General features: G+C 36.1%; 1 protein-coding gene across 5 annotated transcripts in view; it reads left to right on the top strand.

The window, feature by feature from the left end:
* The first annotated feature begins 8,229 nt into the window (after positions 1-8,229).
* The window catches only part of LOC132673369 (alpha-amylase 2B), a 99,232-nt gene continuing 88,976 nt past the window's right edge, over positions 8,230-18,485 (top strand). For 4 of the 5 annotated variants that reach the window (XR_009608027.3, XR_009608026.3, XR_013557461.2 and 1 more), the window contains exons 1-5: positions 8,600-8,724; positions 16,140-16,353; positions 16,681-16,827; positions 17,631-17,828; positions 18,246-18,476. Coding sequence is in view for 2 of the 5 variants with exons in the window: in XM_060625963.3 (XP_060481946.2) it covers positions 16,186-16,353; positions 16,681-16,827; positions 17,631-17,828; positions 18,246-18,476 (744 nt within the window). In the remaining 3 variants the exon portion in view is untranslated. Of the gene's footprint in view, positions 8,500-8,599; positions 8,725-16,139; positions 16,354-16,680; positions 16,828-17,630; positions 17,829-18,245; positions 18,477-18,485 lie in introns of those variants that run through there. The other variant, XM_060625964.3, reaches the window with a different exon arrangement.

The following is an 18,485-nucleotide window of genomic DNA, read 5'->3' as shown; positions in this document are numbered from 1 at the left end:
GATAACCGATTCAATTTCTTTGCTGGTTATGGGTCTGTTCAAGCTTTCTATTTCCTCCTGATTGAGTTTTGGAAGAGTGTGGGTGTTTAGAAATTTGTCCATTTCTTCCAGGTTGTCCAATTTGCTGGCATATAATTTTTCATAGTATTCCCTGATAATTGTTTGTATCTCTGAGGGATTGGTTGTAATCATTCCATTTTCATTCATGATTTTATCTATTTGGGTCATCTCCCTTTTCTTTTTGAGAAGCCTGGCTAGAGGTTTGTCAATTTTGTTTATTTTTTCAAAAAACCAACTCTTGGTTTCGTTGATCTGCTCTACAGTTTTTTTAGATTCTATATTGTTTATTTCTGCTCTGATCTTTATGATTTCTCTTCTTCTGCTGGGTTTAGGCTGCCTTTGCTGTTCTGCTTCTATTTCCTTTAGGTGTGCTGTTAGATTTTGTATTTGGGATTTTTCTTGTTTCTTGAGATAGGCCTGGATTGCAATGTATTTTCCTCTCAGGACTGCCTTCGCTGCATCCCAAAGCGTTTGGATTGTTGTATTTTCATTTTCGTTTGTTTCCATATATGTTTTAATTTCTTCTCTAATTGCCTGGTTGACCCACTCATTCGTTAGTAGGGTGTTCTTTAGCCTCCATGCTTTTGGAGGTTTTCCAGACTTTTTCCTGTGGTTGATTTCAAGCTTCATAGCATTGTGGTCTGAAAGTATGCATGGTATAATTTCAATTCTTGTAAACTTATGAAGGGCTGTTTTGTGACCCAGTATATGATCTATCTTGGAGAATGTTCCATGTGCACTCGAGAAGAAAGTATATTCTGTTGCTTTGGGATGCAGAGTTCTAAATATATCTGTCAAGTCCATCTGATCCAATGTATCATTCAGGGCCCTTGTTTCTTTATTGACTGTGTGTCTAGATGATCTATCCATTTCTGTAAGTGGGGTGTTAAAGTCCCCTGCAATGACCACATTCTTATCAATGAGGTTGCTTATGTTTATGAGTAATTGTTTGATATATCTGGGGGCTCGGGTATTTGGCGCATAGACATTTATAATAGTTAGCTCTTCCTGGTGGATAGACCCTGTGATTATTATATAATGCCCTTCTTCATCTCTTGTTACAGCCTTTAATTTAAAGTCTAGTTTGTCTGATATAAGTATGGCTACTCCAGCTTTCTTTTGGCTTCCAGGAGCATGATAAATAGTTCTCCATCCCCTCACTCTCAATCTAAAGGTGTCCTCAGATCTAAAATGAGTCTCTTGTAGACAGCAAATAGATGGGTCTTGTTTTTTTATCCATTCTGATACCCTATGTCTTTTAGTTGGCGCATTTAATCCATTTACATTCAGTGTTATTATAGAAAGATATGGGTTTAGAGTCATTGTGATGTCTGTATGTTTTATGCTTGTAGTGATGTCTCTGGTACTTTGTCTCACAGGATCCCCCTTAGGATCTCTTGTAGGGCTGGTTTCGTGGTGACAAATTCCTTCAGTTTTTGTTTGTTTGGGAAGACCTTTATCTCTCCTTCTATTCTAAATGACAGACTTGCTGGATAAAGGATTCTCGGCTGCATATTTTTTCTGTTTAGCACACTGTAGATATCGTGCCAAGCCTTTCTGGCCTGCCAAGTTTCAAAGGAGAGATCAGTCACGAGTCTTATAGGTCTCCCTTTATATGTGAGGGCACGTTTATCCCTTGCTGCTTTCAGAATTTTCTCTTTATCCTTGTATTTTGCCAGTTTCACTATGATATGTCGTGCAGAAGATCGATTCAAGTTACGTCTGAAGGGAGTTCTCTGTGCCTCTTGGATTTCAATGCCTTTTTCCTTCCCCAGTTCAGGGAAGTTCTCAGCTATAATTTGTTCAAGTACCCCTTCAGCACCCTTCCCTCTCTCTTCCTCCTCTGGGATACCAATTATGCGTATATTATTTTTTTTTAGTGTATCACTTAGTTCTCTAATTTTCCCCTCATACTCCTGGATTTTTTTATCTCTCTTTCTTTCAGCTTCCTCTTTCTCCATAACTTTATCTTCTAGTTCACCTATTCTCTCCTCTGCCTCTTCAAGCCGAGCCATCGTGGATTCCATTTTGTTTTGCAATTCGTTTAAAGCGTTTTTCAACTCCTCGTGACTGTTCCTTAGTCCCTCGATCTTTGTGGCAAGAGATTCTCTGCTGTCCTGTATACTGTTTTCAAGCCCAGCGATTAATTTTATGACTATTATTCTAAATTCACTTTCTGTTATATTATTTAAATCCTTTTTGATCAGTTCATTAGCTGTTGTTATTTCCTGGAGATTCTTCTGAGGGGAATTCTTCCGTTTGGTCATTTTGGAGAGTCCCTGGCGTGGTGAGGACCTGCAGTGCACTTCCCCTGTGCTGTGGTGTATAACTGGAGTTAGTGGGCGGGGCCGCAGTCCGACCCGATGTCTGCCCCCAGCCCACTGCTGGGGCCACCGTCAGACTGGTGTGTGCCTTCTCTTCCCCTCTCCTAGGGGCGGGATTCACTGTGGGGTGGCGTGTCCCGTCTGGGCTACTTGCACACTGCCAGGCTTGTGTTGCTGGGGATCTGGCGTATTAGCTGGGGTGGGTAGGCAAGGTGCACGGGGGCTGGAGGGGCAGGCTTAGCTCGCTTCTCCTTAGGTGATCCACTTCAGGAGGAGCCCTGTGGCAGCGGGAGGGAGTCAGATCCGCTGCCGGAGGTTTGGCTCCGCAGAAGCACAGAGTTGGGTGTTTGCGCGGAGCGAGCAAGTTCCCTGGCAGGAACTGGTTCCCTTTGGGATTTTGGCTGGGGGATGGGCGGGGGAGATGGCGCTGGCGCCTTTGTTCCCCGCCAAGCTGAGCTCTGCTGTCCGGGGGCTCAGCAGCTCTCCCTCCCTTTGTCCTCCAGCCTTCCCGCTTTCCGAGCAGAGCTGTTAACTTCTGACCTCCCAGACGCTAAGTCGCGCTTGCTGTCGGAACACAGTCCGTCCGGCCCCTCCGCTTTTGCCAGCCAGACTCGGGGGCTCTGCTTGGCCGGCGAGCCGCCCCTCCGCCCCGGCTCCATCCCGCCAGTCCGTGGAGCGCGCACCGCCTCGCCGCCCTTCCTACCCTCTTCCGTGGGCCTCTCGTCTGCGCTTGACTCCGGAGACTCCCTTCTGCTAATCCTCTGGCGGTTTTCTGGGTTCTTTAGGCAGGTGTAGGTGGAATCTAAGTGATCGGCAGGACGCGCTGTGAGCTCCGCGTCCTCCTACGCCGCCATCTTCCCACGAAAAATTTTTTAAAACCCATATTTAGACATAACACAGAGACAATATTTTTAAAGCAGAAAAATTTTTAAGAAGGAGAAAAAAAGGATTTCCTCCATGGAATATCAATTAGACTGACATCTGACTTCTCTATAGCATCAAAGGAAGCCAGATGTCTGTAGAATATACTCAAAGTAGTGAAAGAAAATAGCTTCTATAATTTTACCCGGAGAAAGTAGTTTTGAGGAATAAAGATAAAACAAAGACATTTTGGCTGACTAATACTCCATAACATTTATACATCACCTTCTCCATTCATTCATTGAGGGACTCTTAGCTCATTTCCATATTTTGGCTATTGTGAATAATGCTTACAGTAAACATAGGAGTACAGATATGTATCTTGGAAATCCTGGTTTTATTTCCTTTGGGTATATACCCAGAAATGGAATTGATGGGTCATATTGTAGATCTATTTTTAACTTTGAGAAAGCTCCATATTGTTTTCCACAGTGGTTGAATCAAGGGTACCCTTTTCTGCACATTTTTGCCAACACTTACTATCTTTTGCCTTCTTGATGATAACTATTCTAACAATTGTGAGGTAACATCTCATTGTGGTTTTGATTTACATTTCCATGTTGGTTCATGATTTTGACCATTTTTTTATGTGCCTGTTGACATTTTGGATGTCTTCTTTGGGAAAATATCTATTTAGTTATGCCCATTTTTAAATTAGATTGTTTTTTCATTAAACAAATGATGTCAGTTTTTATCTTTTAACGTTTTGAATATTTCATTACATTCTCACCTGCCCTATAGAGTTTCAGGTTAAAAGTCCACAGATAGTTTAATGGGAGTATTTTTGTAGACTGCTTTCTTTGATATCCCTGGCTGCCTTTAAGATTCTTTATAACTGATTTTTAACAGCTTTTAATAAAGTGTCTTGGACATGGTCTTTTTCCATTGAAATAATAGGGTATTCTAGCTTTGTGGACTTGTACATTCGGTTTCTTCCTCAGGTTTGGGCAGTTCTCAGCTATTTTATATCTATATCTATATCTATATCTATATCTATATCTATATATCTATATCTATCTATATATGATAAATGTATATATTTATTTATTTTTGAGAGAGAGAGATAAAGTTTTATTTATTTATTTTTGAGAGAGAGAGATAAAGCATGAGTCGGGGGGGGGGGTAGTTTGCAGAGAGTGAGGTAGAGAGAATGAACCCCAAGCAGGCTCCACACTTTCAGCGCAGAGCCCAATGCAGGGCTTGAATTCGTGAACCATGAGATCATTACCTGAACTGAAGTCAGAAGCTTAACCAGCTGAGCCACCCAGGTGCCCCTATTGTATTTTTAAATAACTCTTTGCCCCCTTCCCTTTCTCTTTTTCTGGTAAATTAATTATTCTATTTGCTTTTCTGATAGAATCTTATAGTACTCATAGGGTTTTTTCACTGTTTAAATGTTTATTTATTTTGAGAGAGCAAGAGACACAGTGCAAGGAAGGGATGGCAGAGAGAGGGAGACACAGAATCCAAAGCAGGCTCCAGGCTCTTATCTGTCACCACAGAATCTGACATGGGGCTCCAGCTTGTAAACCATGAGATCATGATCTGAGCTGAAGTCGGATGCTTAACCGACTAAGCCACCCAGGCACCCCTCTTTGCTTTTAATATAAAATCTTAATTTTCTCTCCCTTCTCACTGATTCATTTCTAAATTCCTGTCCTTCAAGTCACTTAGCCTTTCTTCCATTCTATCTGCCCTGTTATCTGTGCTTTTTTTTTAATATGAAATTTATTGTCAAATTAGTTTCCATACAACACCCAATGCTTATCCCAACAGGTGCCCTCCTCAATGCCCATCACCCACCTTCCCCTCCCTCCCACCCCCTCATCAACCCTCAGTTTATTCTCAGTTTTCAAGAGTCTCTTATGGTTTGGCTCCCTCCCTCTCTGTTTTTTTCCTTCCCCTCCCCCATGGTCTTCTGTTAAGTTTTTTAATGCATTCTTCATTTCATTGTTTTACTTCTTCAGCTCTAGAATTTGTTTATTTTTACTTTTTTCACTTTATTTATTTTAGAGAGAGAGAGAGAGCACAAGCTAGGGAGAGGGGCAGAGGAAGAGAGAAAGAGAATCTTAAGCAGGCTGTGTGTTCTGCATGGAGCCTGATGCGGGGCTCGATTCTGTGACCCTGGGATAATGACCTGAGCAGAAAGCAAGAGTCTACTGACTGAGCCACCCAGGTGCTTGTTTGGTTCTTTTTTTAAAATTTCAGTCTCTTTGGTAGGGAACTCCTTCTGTTCATTAATTTTATTCCCAGGTTCATTGAATTGCCTTTCTCAGTTTTCTTGTAGCTCACTGAATTTCTTCATAAAATTTATTTTGAATTCTTTAACAGTTGTGTCTCAATATTTTGTGCCTTTGAGTTCAGTATATGGAGAATTATCTTATTTCCATTATATAATATTATCTTGATTTTTCATTGTGCTTAACAATATATGCCTCTGATTTTACATTTGAAGCAGCAAACACTTTTCCTACTTAAGGATTTGCGTAATTTGGCTTGTTACAGTTCAACAGGTTAGCAGTTAGAAAATTTTCTTTTGTAGTCCAGAAGATGGCACTATACCTCAAGTTTTTGGTTTCTCCTGTGGGAGATGGCTGTTAGGATGAAGTGTGCAAAAAGAGCTGGCAGCAGATTTGGGAGAGATGTGGGTTTAGCACCTGGGACTTTGGGCGTGCCTACAGCCCATTAGGTGAATCTTAGTGTAGGGAACTTCAAAAGGTCCATGAGTGGATCTACAGCTGAAACCCTGAAGCATACAGAAGGAAATGAGTTCCTTAAACGCCATTTGATATTCCTTGTCTACCTCCTTCCATTTCCCTTCCCTCCTCCAAGTCAGGGAGGTCATTCCTTAGAACTCTGGTGCTGCAGGAGAGAAACAAGCTCTCCAGCTGCAGCCCACGTGCAGCTGGGCAGTCTGTCACTTCTTGTGCTTTTCACATCCTCTGCCAGAGAGGTAACTCCTTCTGTTGCCAAAAGCCCAGAGTGTTGCACTGATGTCCTGGAGAGGGAGCCTGCCTCAGTGGGTTCCTCTCTTACCTCTGCCTCCAAACTCCCCTCTGTACCAGTCTGATGGTGTGCCAGGCTCTCCTATCAGGCTGATGCTTCCATGTGTATCTGTCCAGTGGTATACCCTCCAGCTTCCCCTTATCTAATCAGGGCAATGTGGGTGGAGCAGGTTCACCAATTCTGCTGAATCCACAGTTCACTCTGAGATCTATCCACTTTCTCTCGGGTGCACAAGTAGATAGAAATTTCACAGGTGTCCTGTTGTAATGTACAGAGGCACTTTTATTCATGTATAGGTGACTAATTGTAATCAAAGAGGAGATGAAAGAGGAACGACTCATACCACCATGATGCTGACATCACATGTCAATTTTTTAAAATTGTTATTGGTTTAATATAAATGCCACTTGTCTTAATCCTAGGTCTTGTTTTTTATATCAATAAAATAATATTAGATTTAGATAAGTGGTTTCAAATTTAAGAAGAGAAAGATAAGAACAATACATTAATGGTAGATATTTTTGTAAAACTGAATTTCATGACTTTTGTCTGAAAATATATTTTTTATACAATTTCTTTTAAAATTCTATTGATTATTTAGAGCTCAAAATCTAGAAACCATTGGACTATTCCAGTAGTCTCTTTCAATATAAATATTCTCTGATCTTATTTATTTTTTCTTCCTACATCCCAAGAAAAATGAAACGGCATATAGAATGTATTAGGAATCAAAGAGCTTACAGGAACTTAATGGTTGTATCAATCAGGATAGACTAGGTTATGCTGCAGTAACAAAAAGCTGAATACTCAGTAGCTTACAGTAGCCAAATTTATTTCTTGTGTTTATCTTAGATCAACAAGGGGACTCTTCATATGAGTCACTTTACAATCTGCCACTGAAACTTTATTTTAATACAGAGGCCCCAGAACAAAACATATTACTTCTGCTTGTATTTTATTGCCGAAGCAAATGAAATGAAAATTCCCAAATTCAACAGGACAAGGTATATGTAACCTGCAGGAAGGAGCACTGAATATTTATGAATAGTAATACCTTCTGTGGGTATGAAATCAGGTATAAAACCTGTAACAGAGAAAGATTAATTTTGTTTAGTGTGAAAATTTGAAAAACAGGAAATATGAGACTAATAACCCTTACTACTTTTGCAATTTTATAAACTTATTAATGTTAGCTAAACAGAAATTTCCAGATTCTAAAATATCTTCACATAAAGTATTTTACTTGACTTTTATCACTTGACTCAGTGATGGGGACTGATAAGACTGAGTAATGGCTAAGAGCTCACTATGGAGTTAAACTGCTTGGTTTTGAATTTCAGTTGCAGTGTTTATGGAAATTTGACCATGGAATAGTTGTCTTACTTAATATTAGTGCTTCAGTTTCCTTTTTTAAAACTGGGTATAATCATAGTTCTAGCTTGCATTTATGTTTGTGTAAGGAATCAAAGTGGTAATAGTAACATTCAATGCATATTGTTAGTTGGTTTTACTTATTTTTGTACTTTTATCATATTTATCAACAATACTATTATCCCCATTTTCCAACTAAGATCTAAATGCAATCTATAGGCTTCTCTTTTCCTTAAGGTTCACATAGTAGGTCGCAAACTCAGATGCAAAATTAGATTTTGGTTTAGAGACTTTGTTTACATCCTACTCACACTTTTTTGTATGATGTAACACAATCATTTTAATCTGTGTCTTTAAAGGTTATTTTATAAAAAAAAATTCATAGATTGATATAAATGATTTAGGAAATAAAAAGACTAATTGAGATTGGGAGATAATACTGAAAAAGAGAAAGGAAGACCAAAAGAGAAAGCAAACAACTGAAAAGGTACAGTGTAATTAGAAGTGTCAGGGAAGCAATTGAGCTGAGGGAAGACAGTTGGTTTTCGGAATTGGGAGTGATAGTAGCTAATCAAGTATCATTGTGGAGCTCACATTACACTTTTTTTCACAGATTTGGTTTGGAGAGTTGGAACAGCATTGTAAGAGCACCTATGGAGAAGAAGAGGATTATAGAAAATCTATAAAGCTTTAAATTCAGCATTTTTTTCCTCATTGAAGAGAAAGCAAAACAAGAACTATATGATTTTTGTTATTGTATGATTGAAAAGACTGACCTGTCTACTTGAGAGTTTGCTGATGTAAAGAAGTTGATGTGGTAAGTTATCTTAATGTTTTGTGAGTATTGTAGTCCCTACCCCCCGTTTTTTGTCTTGAAATAAGTGGTTTCTGTCATATGATTTGATACAGGTCAAAGTTTTACAAGCTATTTTAGGTTTGTTGACAACTCAAGTTTCAGTTTCCAGCAGCACAAAATGTACTGTTTCTGTTTGAAGTGTGTCTGAGTCTTGGCTGAAAACGTTTCTCTCATTTAAAGAATCTGGTAGGTAAACTTGATTATATTTGCCTTCTTTTCTCTAACTTCACAGGTGATTTATTATCCTGAGCTCAGGGTTCATTTTCCTGTTTTTCCTTTAAGTTTTTTGTTTTTGTTTTTCTTTTTGTTTTATGGAGGTAGGTAGCTCATAGGAGACAGGATACTGTTTTGAGAAAATTGTACATGATTCAGTGTAAAATTTAGAGGAATTAAGACTTTTTTTCAGTAAGAGAAACCACTAACTTGAACAACTACTGTATTGATAATACTAATGAAAGTTCTAGAATATTGAAAACTAGAAAAATAGAAAAAGAAAACACTTGGAGATAAATAAAAGTGACGAAATAACAAGCATAGATGTGACATTTAAGGTATTTCTGTTAAAATTTTTAATAATACTTTAAACAACTTACTCTAAAGATATTTATATAGATATGAAGTATCTAGGCTAATAACTACAAATGACAAGAGTAGATAACTTGTTTATTTTAGGTTAATGTTAATTTATTTACGTGTTAAAAAATATATTAGTATATGCCTGAGATGAGAGGTTGTTTTGGAAAGGGGAAAAGAACATTATAAATAACTAATACTTATATAGGTAACTGACATTTATATAGGTAGAAAGGAAGCTATAGAAATAGATACTGGTTTTTTGACTATTACTTTTTGCTTAACATTTTAATAGAGCTCCTTTATGCTATTTAAGCCATGGTATGATTTAGGTAGATTTAAGCTAAATGACCAAATTTATGGTATTTCATGTGTTAAGAGAAGTCCTGAATTTTTTCTAGAGCCTTTCCCTTATGATGTCATTTATATTGTAGACATTAAATAAAATAACAAGTATCTTTTATATAATACTGATTGAGAAAAAAAAATACTTGAGAACATCAGAAACTAGAAAACTTATGGAGGCGTCTGAGTTAATAGATTTTTTTTTTCTTTTTAACATCGGATATGTTTTATTGGCACTTCAAATATAAATACTTCTTAAGGAGTATTGCTTTATTGGTAGGATATTATCAAATGTTCTAGCTCATATTTTTAAGGAACTCCCAAGACATCTCATATGACTTATTATAGTAACCCTTAAAACTTGAAAAGGAAATTTCTTCTTTTAAAGAAGAAATATGAGATGTGGGCAGCAGAGCATTGATATTAGTATTAATAACTGTGAATAGCTTCTCTGAGGGGAACAATTTTAGGAAATCTATAATGAGAAGTAGCCATAATAACTATCTCAAGTTCTTATTTTTTTAATTTGTTATTGATGTCAAAGATGTCAAGGATTTGTTTGCAGATTTTACTTCACAAGATATAAAAATATGCTTTAGTTGTTTTAATGCTTATGGAGTTTATAGCTCTTTAGATTGAGAGGAAAATTAAGATTAAATGAGAAAATATAGGACAGTGACTGACACTTGATAAAGATTATTGTATGATTGTATATATCCACCTATGCTGGGGTGCTGGTAGCTGGTAAAATTTCTTGAATTATGTCTGTATAATTTTAATATGTTATCCCTTATTTTAATAACATCTTAACATACGTGTGAAAAACACTTGTTATTAAAAGAACAGTTCAGAATTAACTAATGAGGCAGTGATGAGAAGTTATGTCAAAATCAATGTGTGTCTGCTAGAAGTTCTAAAGTGGTTAAAACTAAAAGAGAGAAAAAGAAGAGTGGAAAAAATAGGTAGAAAACATTGCCAGTTCCTTCTTATCACTATCTATTCTTTCGTGTGTTTGTGTGTGTGTGGGGGGGGGGGGTGTGCAAATAGTTCTGAGAAATAGAAAGTATTATTAGAATTTGGCAAGAGTGGAATGGAAAGAGAGAATGTCCAAGTGATAATAACTAGAAGTAGAAAGAGAACATGAGTTTAGAGCAGTTTGAACAGTACCAGCAGTAAAAATAACAAAACAATAATAACATCACAGCAGCCAAATATATTGAGTTTTTATTGTATTCATGCACCAGGATAACAGCTTTATTGGTGTTAATTCACTTAATCATCATGACAGCTTTATGAGGTACATATTGCTTTTTCTAGTTCATAGATAAACTTAAAGAGATTATTTTCCACAGTCACACAGATGATAAATGACAGGGTCAGAATTTAAACTGTAGTTTGTCTAACTCCTAAGGTCATGTTCTTAACCATTACATTTTAACATTTGGAACCTTAAGTCATGTATAAAGTTCAAACCATGCTGCTCTTATCTAATTCCCGCCTCTTTATCACCATCAGCCCTATATCATCCACAGTCTCATCAGTCTTCTCTCCTATTCTTATTCTAATACTCATCTACATCCAGTTGGTCTCTTGTCCTCCTTGCAAATTTTCCTTCCTATTTGTTTTTGAAAGCCTTTCTCTGGTAATAAAAGTCCTTTCCCTATTATGAAGGCACCTCTTTATATGCTCCCTCCAATCTCCCTTATCATATACACTGCTGGGCTTTACCCGAACAAAGTTGTAAATTTGGACTCAACAGCTGTCTTGTCAACTCTCTTTGTCTACTCTCAAAGGTCCAGCTCTCCAGGCCTGATAATTCATCCATGTTCATTGACTTATATATACTAGTTGTTTATAGATGTTATCTATTCTGATTGGTCAGTGTCTGTGACCAAATCCAGTTGTTAAATATTTTGTATGCCATTTCTGAAACTATCATTGCTTTGTTGAAAGTTCCCAAATCTATCTGCTTCTTTCTTCATATCTAATACTTTTTTATACTTCAATCTCAGTATATCCCAGTATTAGTTCTTCAGTTTCCCTAACCAAGTCTGCTTCTAGATTGCTCAAGAATGGTAATTGCATTGTCATTCTTCGATTCATTAACCTTTAAATCAGAGTCCCCTTTGACTCTTCCTTTTCTTTATTTTCCTACATCCAGTTACTTACCATTTCATGTAGACTTGGTCTCCACCAAATCTATTTTATCTTTCCTTTCTGTATTAGTGAATTATTGCCGAATAACAATAATAATGTATTATGCCTCACAATTTTATGGGTTGGCTAGGTGGTTCTTCTGCTGCTTTTGTCCTGGAATAACCATTCGACTACAGTTAGTTGGTAGATCAACTCAGATGGTTGGAATGGGTAGAAACAATTAGATCTCTTCATGTGGTAATTTATCCTAGTTATCCAAACAACACAATGGTCTTAGATTTTTCAAGAGATCAAGATCCATTGGGTAAATGCTAGTCAAACTTCTGTTTGTGTCTTATTTGCTGACATCCCACTGGGCAAAACGACTTATAAGCCAATTCCATAGCCTATGAAGGAAGAGACCCCAAATTGGATACAAGCAAGTGTCATTCACTGGGTGACACTGATTGTAACAATTTATTATACACTCAATTTCACTCCTACTGCTATTTTCAATTGTTTCTATCTCAGTTCTCTTTGCTTCCCAATCCATCTGATATACTGTAAAAGCTCTAATCAAGTTACTGTTCTTTTTCAAAACAAACAAACAAACAAACAAACAAATGAACAACACCCTTTTATATAGCTTCTTATAGCTTTAGGAAGAAATTCTACTTTCTCCTCCTTGACTTTAAGATATCTCAATATGACTCTCCTACCTTAATTCCTATGGCTCCCCTGCACCTTACTTAGTGTTCTACAAAACTATATTGGTTTCTTGATATTCTTCTTTCTCATTTCCTAAATTTGTTTTCATTTTTGTTTTTGTTTTTATTTATTTTTTTTAGTCAGAGCTATTTCACCTTCTCTGTTTTATTTAAAGGTTAAAGTCAAACCTGTTCTTTGAATTGACTGTATCTTCCTCTGTTCTCATCCAGCACAAATTATTTTTTCTATCAATGAAATCATGAAACACTTTACTTGTATCTTTCTTAAAGTAGTAATCATATTCTTTATTTTATTATTGTTACTTATGTTTGTGTACAGATGTGTCCTTTCTCTGATTTAATATTATCTCTAGAATGGTACTGCCCATTAGAAATTTAATGAAAACTACATATATAATTTAAAAATTTTTGATAGCCAAATATTAAAAGATGCCAAAAGAAATTGGGGAAATTAAGGTTAATAATAAATTTTATTTAACCTAATGCATCACAAAATATCATTTCAGCATATAAATGACATAAAATTATTAATTTTTTACATTAATTTTTCACACTATTTCTTCAAAATGTGGAGTATATTTTCCACTTATAGCACATTTCTGTACAGACTAATATTTTAAGTTATCAGTAGCCAAATGTTGTAGCTACCATGTTGAATATCACACCTCTAGAATACTATGAGGAATGTGGATTTGTGGTAGGACCTATTAACAAATTCTGTCTTGTTATATACTGTCTGAGCCTGGACAGTTTACTTTTTATCTGGGCTATAGTTCCTTTATGTGTAAAAAGTTTTTTGCAAAGATTAAATTATATCACATAATTTCTGACAGTGTTTGTTTATTTTTAAAAATCATTGAAGACATAACCCAAGTTATGCCAATGCTTTGCACAGTGCCTAGAATTTAGAATCTTATGTTACAATTTGTTGATTACATAAGCCATTACTAGCTATTTGTTTTGCTAGTTTCTAGGAATTTAGATAGGAAGTCTACCTTTAAGAAGTTTTGTCCAGAATGATGGACACATAAGTACTTAATTATTTATAATATATTTACAATATAAATCAAATACAGCTTAATATTGTGATATATGTTAAAAAGCTATCATATAGATCAGTTATTAACTATGCCTGGGAATAACAGGATAGGCTTTAAAAGATGTTGCTTATGAAGTATACAAGGATGATGGAAAGTGATTATAGAAAGGAAAACACTTCGAAAATTACGGAGCAATGAAATTACTTGTGAAATATGAGGAAATTTTAGTTTTGCAATGGGTAAGCATTAGGGACTAAATGTTTGTGTCTCCCCCCCACCAACTTTACATATTGAAACCCTAGCTCCCCGTGGGTGGTATAAGGTTGTGGGGTCTTTGGGAAGTAATTAGGTTTAGATGAAGTCATGAGAGTGAGCCCCATGATGGCATTAGTGTCCTTGTAAGAAGAGAGACTAGAGCTATACTCTGTTCTCCATCATATAAAGATACAGGGAGAAGATGGCCATCTATGAACCTGGAAGGGGGCTCTCACCAGACACTGAACCTACTGACATTTTGATTTCAGGCTTCCTAGCCTCCAGAACTATGAGAAATAAATATTTGTTGATTATCACCCAGTCTGTGATAATCTTGTTGTAGTAACTTGAACTGACTAAGAAAGTAGGACACATAGTGTTTACATGGTGAGTTGGAAGAAGGACCAAAGGAGAGCATTAGGGTTGCTAGAGAAATAATTATGGACCATAGTGCTCTATGTAACCCTTCCCCAAAGCTGGTACTTCCTTATTTTTCCTTATCTTAATGAATGGTATCATTACCAGATACCTAGTTCTTTAGTTTTTCTCTTTCCCTCATTCTTTAAAAAAAAAAAAATTTTTTTTTAATGCTTATTTATTTTGGAGAGACAGAGTCCAAGCAGGGGAGGGGCAGAGACAGAGAGAGACACAGAATCCTAAGCAGGATCCAGGCTCTGAGCTGTTGGCACAGAGCCCAGCGTGGGGCTCAAACTCATGAACTGAGAGACCATGACCTGAGCCAGACTCATGAACTGAGAGATCATGACCTGAGCCAAAGTCGGCCGTTTAACCTGCTGAGCCACCCAGGCGCCCCTCTCTTTCCCTCATTCTTCAGCTCTAATCTATCCATAAACCTATTACCTCTCTGTCTATGAAATATATCCTGTCAATGCCCTTAGTCTAAGCCACTCACCTCTTTCCTAAACCACTAAAAAAGTCTAACAGATCTCCTTACCCCTACTCTTGTTTTCCTATAATCCAATTTCTTCAGAGTAACAAGAGTGATTTTCTTTTTATTTTTTTTTTCAACGTTTTTTATTTATTTTTGGGACAGAGAGAGACAGAGCATGAACGGGGGAGGGGCAGAGAGAGAGGGAGACACAGAATCGGAAACAGGCTCCAGGCTCCGAGCCATCAGCCCAGAGCCTGACGCGGGGCTCGAACTCACGGACCGCGAGATCGTGACCTGGCTGAAGTCGGACGCTCAACCGACTGCGCCACCCAGGCACCCCAAGAGTGATTTTCTTTTAAAGTACACCAGAGTTTCTTAGCTCCCTTTCTTACAGACACAATGCCTCTCTCTTTCATTATATTCTACAAGATCCTACATGATCTGGCCTAATTCTCAGACCTCATATAAATTTGCCCTTCCCTTTATTACATATTGTTTAGCTACACTGACTTCTATTTATTTATTTATTTATTTATTTATTTATTTATTTATTTATTTAATATTGCTTGAAGTTTTTCTTTCCTTGGGTTTTTTCTGTTGTACTTTCCTCTAGATTGCTCTTTCTCTGATCTTCAAATCACTGGGTGCTTCTAATCCTTCAAATACTAGCTGAAAATCATTTCCACAAAGAAATCTTTCCTGAATATTTAGTTTAAAATACCTTAATGGCAAAGTCACTTTCTATTTTATTACTATTAATTCATACTAGTTCTTATTGATATCTTCAATGTATCATCATCATCATTTAATCCTATATTTCTTTCCACACTAGAATGTAACAAGAACAAGAATCCTATCTATCTTATTTATTACTGTATCCCAAATATCATCCACATGCTTAAACAAAAAACAATATTCAGTTAATGCTTGTTGGATTAAAGGATTAAGTGTTTTCCACCTGTACTATTATTCTCTTTCATAGGTTTTTACTTATGTTAAGAAGAAAATGAGGTGTGAATTTATTAATTTAGTGTCCTATCAGGTATGAAATATTTGGCTATAAGGGGAAAAAAACAAAACGCTCTGCTGCTACAGCCACTGCATTAAGCATATGATTTGATGGAGTGGGGAAAAGTGTCTCTATCTTTATTTCAACTTCCAAATAGTTTCTTAAATCTTAATGTAGAAAGTTAAATAACTAAAAATTAGGGTTGGTGGTATAAGAAAAGAACTGAATTAAATATCCTGTTTCTTTTTGAAATTGAAACATTATAATGTTTGCAAATAGATAGTTAAGGCAATGTTTTGATTATAAATTCAACTGGCTTTGATTGTGATTTTCCTTCTATTTGTGAAGGACTTCAGAAAGAAATCTAATTCTAATTAAATAATCCATGATTGAGGATTCTCTCTATATAAAATTCCAGATGTTGAAAAAGGTTAATATTCCCTCAGTAAAGAAAGCATTAAGTTCTAAAAGGTCATTTAGATTGTTTGCCTGGTATATTGTTTACAGATATTCTTCACCTGTTAATATTATTATTATTGATAATTCTTTTCAGATCATGAACACTTTATGCTCTATGTATTTATTCATGTTAATATTTACCTAGTAAAATATTTTTCTTACAGGAAGATAAATAGTTGCTGCAAAGAACACTGACAACTTCAAAGCAAAATGAAGTTCTTTCTGTTGCTTTCAGTCATTGGGTTCTGCTGGGCTCAGTATGCCCCAAATACCAAACCTGGACGGACATCTATTGTCCATCTGTTTGAGTGGCGCTGGGCTGACATTGCTCTTGAATGTGAGCGATACTTAGCTCCCAAAGGATTTGGAGGGGTTCAGGTGGGTATTATTCTTAGTATAAATTGCAAAGTTTGCTGTGCTTATAGTAAATGGTATTATGATCTGTATCTGTGAAGCTGGAAGATTTTACTGCACAAATAGGTACTCTAAAACGGTTTACTGAGGAAGAAAAAAAGTTAGTATTATTGACAACTTTATGTTTTGTTTCTGATATAAACCTTCTTCAGGAGGACATTTCCAATGTGGTAGTTAAAAATGTAGCTGTATATGCAAAGATTCAGAAATAAGTTTAGATCATTGATTATGTTATAGAGTATCTGATGATATAAAGTAACCCATAATATGATACTTATTGTTTATTTGTAGATCTCTCCACCCAATGAAAATGTTGTGATTAATAGCCCTTTAAGACCTTGGTGGGAAAGATACCAACCAGTTAGCTACAAGTTATGCACAAGATCAGGAAATGAAAATGAATTCAAAGACATGGTGACTAGATGTAACAACGTTGGTGTAAGTGAATTAAAATTTCCTTTAAAAACATTATTTAGGAAAATTCTCTCTCTTGTCTCCTGTTCCTTATGAGCAGAATATATTCCATAGTTTTTTATTTTATTTTATTTTACTTTACACTTAAGCTATAACTAGAACTTAATTGTTACCTATGTTTAACTTTTGTAAATCTTTGTATATGTATCATTTGTCTACTAAAGAAAATTTCAATCAAAGTTTAAAGCCAAAATTATTTATAAAGCAAATATAACTGTACACATTTCTGGGGAATACTTTCTAGTTCGGAATTGGAAATTCCAGTTGCAATATTTGTTATAATTTTTATGTGGCTTGTATATGCACCTATAATTTCTGGGTCTTCTTCCCCATAGGTTTTTTGATGGTAAATAGTTATATTATGAGAGATTTACCTTCCTCTCTTTAGATGCTAAGTAGATAATAGAGGCTAGCTGCTTCTTTCTTAGGATGATGCATGGAAATTTCAAAAACCAACGTTCTCTCCTGTCTTTTATGATTCTGATCTGTCCCCCCAAAAGGCTATTTGCATTTTTTCATAGTTATGGTAGTTTTAGTTACCAGTTTGTCACTTATGTAAATATTTTACCAAGAGGGTAAAATGCAGATAGGTATTCAGTTCACATGGATTTCCCTTCACACTTAACTTTTGGTTTACTAGGAAGATAAGTTAAAAAATAACAAATACCAGTTTTGGAGTGTGATTACCATGCTGTAAACTTTAGTCGATAATACTATAGATTTCTACCTCTCTAAAGACAAACTGAAATAGAAACTTTGTTTTTCAGGTCCATATTTATGTGGATGCTGTAATTAATCATATGAGTGGGAATGGTGTGGGTGCAGGAACAAGCAGTACTTGTGGAAGTTACTTCAACCCTGGAAATAGAGATTTTCCAGCAGTCCCATTCTCTCATTGGGATTTTAATGATGGTAAATGTAGAACTGGAAGTGGAGACATTGAGAACTATAATGATCCTTATCAGGTAATTAAAGAAAAAAACCACAGTGATTGGAATAAAGAGCTATCCGTGCCTTTAATTATCTACATGTAGCTTATTGATCTTCATTTTAAATACTGGTTTAGATTCCTTATGAAAATAAGGATTCCAAGTCTGACTCTTTAAAAATTAGAAACTCAAATCAGTATTTAAAATATTTTTCCCAATTAAATTTGTCCCAATAAAAAAAAAAAAAAAACTCATCTGCTTTATTTCCTACAGACTCCATTTTTTCTAATACATCAAAGATATGTCCATACTAGAATGTCAGTATGTTCAGTTCCCAATGCAAAAAAGACACTATAGAAACACCTGTTAATGAATAAATGAATGAATAATCAAATGGATTGTCAGGTTAAGGTGGTGTTTTGTGTATCAATCACAAAATTTTTACCTCAATAGGTCAGAGATTGTCGTCTGGTCGGTCTTCTTGATCTTGCACTGGAGAAAGATTATGTGCGTTCTAAGATTGCTGAATATCTGAACCGCCTCATTGACATTGGTGTAGCAGGGTTCAGAATTGATGCTTCTAAGCACATGTGGCCTGGAGACATGAAGGCAATTTTGGATAAACTGCATAATCTAAGTACAAACTGGTTCCCCGAAGGAAGTAAACCCTTCATTTACCAGGAGGTACATCAG

This window comes from Panthera onca, chromosome C1, assembly GCF_046562875.1.
Source record: "Panthera onca isolate mPanOnc1 chromosome C1, mPanOnc1 haplotype 2, whole genome shotgun sequence".
In the NCBI taxonomy this organism is placed as follows: domain Eukaryota; kingdom Metazoa; phylum Chordata; class Mammalia; order Carnivora; family Felidae; genus Panthera; species Panthera onca.
The sequence above is the reverse complement of the archived record's forward strand: the minus strand, read 5'-3'. Positions and strand labels throughout refer to the sequence as shown.